At 41.2% G+C, this 7,919-nt stretch overlaps 2 protein-coding genes across 2 annotated transcripts in view; one reads left to right on the top strand and one right to left on the bottom strand.

The window, feature by feature from the left end:
* The first annotated feature begins 670 nt into the window (after positions 1 to 670).
* LOC310772121 (translation machinery-associated protein 16-like) lies at positions 671 to 5,358 on the top strand. Its single transcript, XM_083664577.1, has 7 exons — positions 671 to 721; positions 815 to 921; positions 1,614 to 1,651; positions 1,761 to 1,845; positions 2,152 to 2,297; positions 2,377 to 2,419; positions 3,206 to 5,358. The coding sequence occupies exons 1-7, from the start codon at positions 719 to 721 to the stop codon at positions 3,366 to 3,368; spliced, it is 585 nt and encodes a 194-aa protein (XP_083520703.1). The 5' UTR covers positions 671 to 718; the 3' UTR covers positions 3,369 to 5,358.
* A 523-nt stretch (positions 5,359 to 5,881) lies between these two features.
* The window catches only part of LOC310772120 (E3 ubiquitin-protein ligase MARCHF8-like), a gene marked incomplete at both ends in the record, with an annotated part of 9,113 nt that continues 7,075 nt past the window's right edge, over positions 5,882 to 7,919 (bottom strand). Inside the window, 2 exons of the mRNA XM_083664576.1 lie at positions 5,882 to 6,210; positions 7,502 to 7,646. Coding sequence (XP_083520702.1) covers positions 5,882 to 6,210; positions 7,502 to 7,646 — 474 coding nt within the window. The remainder of the gene's footprint in view (positions 6,211 to 7,501; positions 7,647 to 7,919) is intronic.

The raw sequence follows: 7,919 nt of genomic DNA, 5'->3' as shown, positions 1-7,919 counted from the left end.
ACACATGACAAAGTAAACCTGTGTAAATGAGTAGGCCTACGCAACGCACGCAGTAAGGAGAGAAGGCAGAAAAGCCAAACGCAATTGGAAAACCAATCAATTAGGCCAGTGGTTCTCAATGGGGTCTGGAGAGACCCCCAGGCGTCCATGAGGGAGTTCCAGGGGGTCCCCAGGAAAAAGGGGAATAATTTATTTTCATTATAATTCCATCCATAAGTAGCCTAGATGACACACAGGCTTATGCACTCATAAAACTGAGAGATTCCAACTGTCTTTCTGTCTGTCTGTCTGTCTGTCTGTCTGTCTGTCTGTCTGTCTGTCTGTCTGTCTGTCTGTCTGTCTGTCTTTCTGTCTCTCTGTCTGTCTGTCTGTCTGTCTGTCTGTCTGTCTGTCTGAAATAAAAATGACCTGAAAATGCACCATAAACCCACGACGACAGCCGGCTATATAATTTATAATGAATATTTTGTGAAGAGACAAAGAGAAATCATTAGAAAAACATATTTGAACCGGCAGAAAGTTTAATTATCTTCGTTTTTTAAGTAGTTTCACAGTGAAACTTGGTTTTAATGAATTGCTGACGAACTTCGGTACCCAATGGAAGCCGGAACTTTGTTACACCATCGTCCGCAACTCGACTCTGGCATATTTGACAGACGGACCAGTCCACTTCCGTTCAGTTGTCAACAGAGGATCCACGCGTGCTTTTACAGTTAAAATGGTATTAAGTAGTTAGCGTGCAAGTTATGTTTGATCTGTACCGTAACACCAATAAATAAAGTAGTGGTTTTAACCGTGTCGCTGTGTGTTTCAGCCCAAGGCGCAGAAAGGAAAAGTCCGGGCGGAGAAGGCTGTGCATCCGTTCAGCAGGAAAGCTGCCTACCTCGCCCGAGAGGAGCTGCGACTGGGGAAGAAAGAGAGGTCTGCAGATACATAACGAGCTGAGCCATTATTAAGATATTGATCATGAGAAATCACAAGACTACTTATTAATAGTAAACCCCAAACGCAAGTATGTGTAAAGCCCGACATCTGATGGTCAAAAGCATGATGCCACTGAAATGGCCATGTGCTTGCTGTTTCTTCTATTACCTTCCTTCTATCCAGGGATGCAAACTAGTCACCTTTAGGTGACAGTCACCCTTTTCCATACAAAATACTAAATAGGGCACTTAAGTGAATGATTTTGTGTCTGCCACCTTTTTCACTATACATGACTTTGCATCCCTGTAATACTTGAATTATGCTTGACTTCCTTGGCATTGTCTGCTAGTTGCTGCTGTGGTACCTGGATGGATTTCTCCAAGGGGATAAAAAGTACTATCTTATGTATCTTATCTGCTATTGGTTGATCTTCGGTGCCTGGTGATAGGTGACATCACACTTGCTTTGTTTTTAAGGAAAAACATGGTTTTCATTCATATAACATGGCTAAAATGAAGTATCTAGTCTATCTACCGATAAAATGAACTACAACTAGATTTCTGCAAATGTAAAAGGTTAAAATAAAACTAAATGGGCTACTGAATGTCACAAACTCTCCCCAAAGAAAGTGCTGTGGGTGATGGCACAGCTTTAATTTCAATGTTTTTTTGTTCTATACTTGACTGTAGGCAGAAGAATGAGAAAGCCACACGTCTGAGCAGCATTGGTGAGTTGCCTCAAAATGTATCTTTTTGTGTTTTTGCATATTTTACATGGCAAGCAGGTGGAAGTATAAAAAGCACACTCTCTGTCTCTCTCGCTCTCTTGACTTGCAGGTGAGAAACTGTCGTGGTTCCAGAAGCAGTTGGATCCTACAAAGACAACATTCACAAAAGAAGATGCCTGTGACATAATTGAAATGTAAAAGAAAAAATAAATTGTGATTGTCACTAGTCATTTTAGTTTTGATTTACATTTTTTGTTAATTTTCAGACATACATGTTTGTCTTTCTAATTCTTAAAATGGTCTGTTTTTAGTGGTTAGTGTTCTGGTTTTAGTATTATATCACAAAGATTGATCGGCACATGGAGAATTGTATTTTTGGCTTAATGTTGTGGATTTTGTGTTGTTAGAAGTACCTCTAACCTCTCTTCTGTCCAAGTTGTCTGTAGTTTTCTATACCTATAATAGAATGCACAATTTTGTGTTTCCATGTGTTTGTTTAGGTACCTTCAAAGATTTGATTCCGAACTTGAGCAGATTGAGTTGATGAATGGGATCAAGGGTCGGCAGGGTGGCCATGGTGCCAGAGAGGCTGCCATCAAACAGACTGTAGAGCGAGAGCGGGCGGAATATGAGAGCAATGGATTTGGTGAGTCCCTCTCTTACAAACACACATGCACAAACCTATTTTAGAATGAGTCATAATGCTCTATGTTGTGTCTTCACAGAGATTCCAGACATCATCAATGCAAAGCATCTGAAAACATTCAGGTTAGTTGATGGGAATGAAATCCTCCAGCCCAAACTGAAGATTCAGTACAGTCAGTGTATTTAGTCGTAGAAGCAGTAGACTTCCGCACACTGACTTCACTTTAGTGAGACTTTCCTCCTACGTACCTAAACAAGATGTTCCTCCTACGCACCTGACGTACACACCATGGTAGTGCAAAGATTACCTTTTTATTTACGCTTAGTACATTGTATTTGCAATAAGCAGAGGCCCTGACCATTCAGTTTCATAACTACATATAGAATATGATCGTGCCGAGGATTCAAACACATAGCTAGCCCGTTGAGACAGTCATTGAGTCATCTGTATCATTTAGCTGCCTCCTCCATAAAGCACATTAAGAGCCATGAAAAGAAAAAGAAAAAAACTTTTTTTCTTTTCTTTTCTTCCTTTCACAAACATGCTTTGGAGAGAAAGACTCCACTGCTTTACATAGTGAAAGGAAAGGATGACCGTTTTGGATTCAAGTTGATTCAACTGTAGACTTAACACATTGGACCAGTCAAAACTACTGATTATGTATATATACAGTACATATATATGGATATGCATTTGTTATTATTGTTTGCATTTATTTACATTTTTGCTCTGTCTATAGTTTTATATTATGCACCTTACTTTCTTTTTAATCTTATTACCACATTCTCTTTATTATCTTCTGTACTTAATTTCCCCTGGTACTGTTCTGCTAGTTGCTACTGTGGCATATCTTGTCTTAAATGAACATGCTGTCTGATAACATGGGATGTTGTTTTGTGATTTTGCAGAGAATGGTCTGGCGATTTGAAGAAACTTCCAAACATTAAACTGCGAAAGGTGTCTAAAAAAGGAGTGGACAGAAAGAACGAAGAAGAGGAGAAAAATGAGGCGGGAGACGATGATGATGATGATGACCAGGTGGACGATGCATTGCTGTCAGACTCAGATTGAGGCCGTGGCTCAATATCAAAGCCTCAGTCATCCATCCAGGACAGCAGTACAGTAGAACTGAATTACCTGTGGAACTGAACACCATCAAATCAGGCCTAGAGCTGTATTTATAGACTTTTTTTTTTTTTACACTGTAAAAAAAAAAGTGTACGTGTGTACTGTGTGCCTTCATGCTTCAACTGAAGCTTGCTGCTCTTCCAACATTGACCAGTAGATGGCGACAAAACATTCAGAGATGGCGACAAAACATTCAGAGATCCATGTCTTTTATGTCTTGTTGCTCAGTAATTTCACACAAGCATAGTGAGTGGATCTACATTCATTGTTTATTGAACAAACACATTTGCATTCTATGTCACTTGAAAACTAATTTTCATCCAATCAGAAATAGAAAAAAGGTTGCGACATAGAAATTGAATGCTCTTAATACTGTGGTGGATATAAGAGTGAAATTTTATTTTTCTGTGATGTTGACTGGTAAACACCTAATTAAAACTGTAGAAAGGTGTAAATAAATGTTGCAATTTATAGAGTTAATGGTCAATCACATATTGTGTCAATCTAAATCTACAACCAGAGATGCTCACAAGTCAGTTTTAGCAAGTCCAAGTCAAGTCTCAAGTCTTTGAGGGTCAAGTCTCAACTCTTTTGTCACAAGTCTAAGTCAAATCTCTTATGGATGAGCGTTCTATCATCTGCTACATGCCATCCAGTTTGCTTCGAACACTGCATAGCTAAAACTAAGGAATTCAAAACGTACTGTATTATCCTCACACCTTTATCTATTAGATTAGATTCTAATAGATATAGATGTGAGGATTTTACAGTGTATTCTACTCATTAGAATACAGTATCAGCATTGTTTGGATGGCATTAATAGACATTTTGGTGCATGTTACTGCACCCCCCCCAAAAAAAGATTGTTCACAAGTCCCAAACCTCAAATCCAAGTCAAGTCTTAAGTCTTTGAAGATGAGTCTCAAGTCAAGTCACTGTGTGACTCAAGTCCAAGTCCCCATCTACAACCACAACCACTGTTAACTCTAATGTACAAAACAAGATTAGAATGGGAACCATCACAGTGATAACAAATATACCAATAATATTGATAACGTTACCTGGCAGAGCAGGACCATGTAAAGCTGTATACTGTCAAGCAAAATGTGACAACTGGGCTACTTGGGATTTGCTATTTTAGGAAATATTTAAGACAAATTGCTTCAACTTTTTCAACACATTCTATTTTATACATGCGTCAGACTGAGCTACAGACACTGCTTAAATCACTCAATTTAGTTTTTCAGTATATGTAACTCTTTGGTGTCTGAAGATTGTCTAGAAGGAGAGTTGCTTAATAGCTATTAGCTAGAATCAGCGTCTATAGGGTGTTCTCTCTCACCTTTGACCCACTTAAATGCAATTTCAAAAAATGCATACCGTACATACAGTAATAAAACAGCCTCACATGACTTCCTTGTCCTCTCCTCACCCGCTGTTTTTTGAACGAAGATTTTGACTTGCGGCCATTTTTGTAGTCATTTGTAGTCCTTTTGCAGGTGTGCTTGTAGGTGTGCTTTTGTGCTTTTCTGTGTGCTAATCTCATTATGTCTACATTGTAGTGAATATTGCTCTGTCTAGTATCTCTGTCCTGTGTCATTTTCTTCACAGCTGTGGTATCTTCATATACCTTTTTACTACTACCACAATTTTAAAGTAGTAGAGACCACCTTGTAATAGTTCACATCACACTTTCTTCTTAAATATTACATTTCATTATGACGGTTTATGCCTGATAACCCCAGTTTATGTGATATTCAAGTTGTTCTGAATACTTCCATTATTGTCCTTTGAGACAATTATGTTTTGATATTGCCAGTTGCCATTTGATTATGTGAACAAGTGCACTGTATGTTTAATTTTATGTATCACATGATGTGTCAGGTGACCCCTGCGAGGGTACTTAAGGGGTGTGTCCCTACACTTCATTTATGTCTGAGGAAGGGCCTTGCCCGAAACGTCACTTTTTTGTGGTCAAATAAATATTTGGGAGCAGCTGCCAGTGTGCGGACTCTATTTTTATTACTTATCTGCACTTCGGTCCTGCACCTGGTTTTAACCCCTCACTGGATGTGCGTGCCTTTTTGTACTTTTTTTACTCTCTCACCTTTGACCCACTTAAATGCAATTTCAAAAAATGCATACATACAGTAATAAAACAGCCTCGCATGACTTCCTTGTCTTCTCCTCACCCGCTGTTTTTTTCCACATTCGGTCTTGACCTTCTGTCCACTGTCTGCACCTCCATTTCACGGCTGCCCCCCCCTCCCCCCCCCCCTCTCGTTAGCATTCCTTCATCATTGAAGGACTGGGTAGGTTGTTTCATTTGAATCCACACATTGTGACTCACAAGATCAGTGATCACAGGAGACGAGAAGCACACAACAAAACTCTCTCAACACCCAGTGAGTCATCGTCACACCCTACTGTACTCACGCCTCTCACAGACAGGAGAGTCAGACAGGGTTCAGGGCAGGTGCCACGGCAGCCTCCACCGACTGGTCCGAGTCCGTCTGACTGCACGCCGGCGCTGCGGCGGCGGGGGTGGAGCTAATGGGAACTTCTGCGGTTTGGTGCTTGCCGTTGGCCAGGGCGGCGGGCCGGGCCTGAGGGGGGCGCAGGCCTTTCTCGGGGCAGTTCTGCACAGTGATGATGCGGTTGAAGGCCTTGAGGCGGCGCCACAGCTGCAGGTAGACTTTACACTGGATGTACATGAAGATCAGGCCGCCGGTGAAGCCTATGGCCACCACGATCAGCTTGGTCCAGAACGGCCACTCCAGGACACCTGAGGTGCGCGTGCGCGCGCACACACATGCACACACACACACACACACATACACACATACACACACATGACGATGGGTTATGGGTCAACCTGCTGGATGTGTCAGGGACCAACATGGCTAGTGTGTACAGAACTGAGCTTACCCTCTGGCGTATAGTACTTCATCAGAGCAACTCTCCACAATTCATCTGAAATCAAGAGTAAGTGTAGTTTCTCTGTAATCTTTGTAGAAGCTACTCTAGTCTACACTTCTACCGTATGTAATGTTAATATATACTGGAATATAAAATGTTCCTACCATGCTGCATCTATTTTTTTTGTCTCTATAAGACTACACAGATACACCACCATCACAGCACAATTACGCCACACTGTCACATGCAAACCAAAACAATGCTAATGAAAGTAGCTGTTGCAGGGAGAGTGAATTCAAAGCAGCGAGGGCTCAATTTGCAGTACTTGTGCAAATGTGCAACAGACTGGAACAAATTGAGGCAGCAGTTTGCATCAAACTGTATGTATCCATCAACAGTCATAATGTATTGTGTCTTTCAGAAAGACTCTGAACCTGTTCATAGAAAGCTGCTCAGGATAAGAGCCTCAGCTAAATGCTTAAATTAAGCAAATTAAGCTTAGATTGCTCAAATTCGCAAAATCTTATCTTTACAGGCATCAATATTATTATTATATTACTAACAGCCATCTATCAAATACTGCTGAATTTGGCTTCCATATTTCCGTAGTCCTCATGAATGTGTCTAAAGGCAGTGTCACACTGAGGAGTGGTATAGGACACATACACACATGCACACACTTTTCACTATAGTGTCACTATAGATTGAGTGAATGCAAGAATACACACAGGATGCTACATCTTGTATTGAAAGTCACATAACCAGTCAGGCAGGCAGAGATCAGTCTGTCAACACTAAACAGGTAAGTTGCCATGCATCACTACACTGAGCCATTCTGACCATCACTCTACTGTCCTTGCTCTGCTATGAATTTAGGTGGCAGAAATTGGATTAGTGTAAAAAAAAATTCAATACTTTCAGTCTTTTACAGTATAATGTTGCATATTAGAGTTCAAGCACAAATGCGTTAAAACTACATAATGGGGAAATTAACTGGTTAGAAATTACCATTAAATGACAGAATAATTGGTCATTGTTCTGTATGTGAAAAGCTATAGATTCCTTTTCACCGATCACACATGATCAGACTCAAGTTTCTGAAATTGCTCTGCATGGCCCTGGTATGTGAGAGGGGAGGGAAGTGGGAAAGTACTGACCGTCCCTGCCAAGCCTGATCTCTTCCGCAGTTCTCTTGACCAGAACATAGACTGACCACAACACACACCCTATGGCTATCAGGTGAAACAACACCGAACAGAAGATCTTTCTCCTCTCACTCTTCGACATCTGGAGCTTCTCCCACTGGAAGACAGAGAGATGGAGAGGGGTGGTGGTGGTGGTGGTGGTGGTGGTGGGGGTAAGAAACACATTATTCCATCCTGACACCGATGTATGTTATTATCAATGTGTAGAAGTGTGGTGTGTGTGTGTGTGTGTGTGTGTGTGTGTGTGTGTGTGTGTGTGTGTGTGTGTGTGTGTGTGTGTGCGCGCGCGCGTGCATGCGTGCCCTGGTAAAACCCTCCTGATCACGTGACCTCACATTCTGTTTCGCTCTCACAGTTTGGTCTGGACTTC

This window comes from Poromitra crassiceps, assembly GCF_964638095.1.
Source record: "Poromitra crassiceps genome assembly, contig: HAP1_SCAFFOLD_2030, whole genome shotgun sequence".
Taxonomy (NCBI): domain Eukaryota; kingdom Metazoa; phylum Chordata; class Actinopteri; order Beryciformes; family Melamphaidae; genus Poromitra; species Poromitra crassiceps.
Note: the sequence above shows the minus strand (reverse complement) of the source record. Positions and strands in the feature narration are given on the sequence as shown.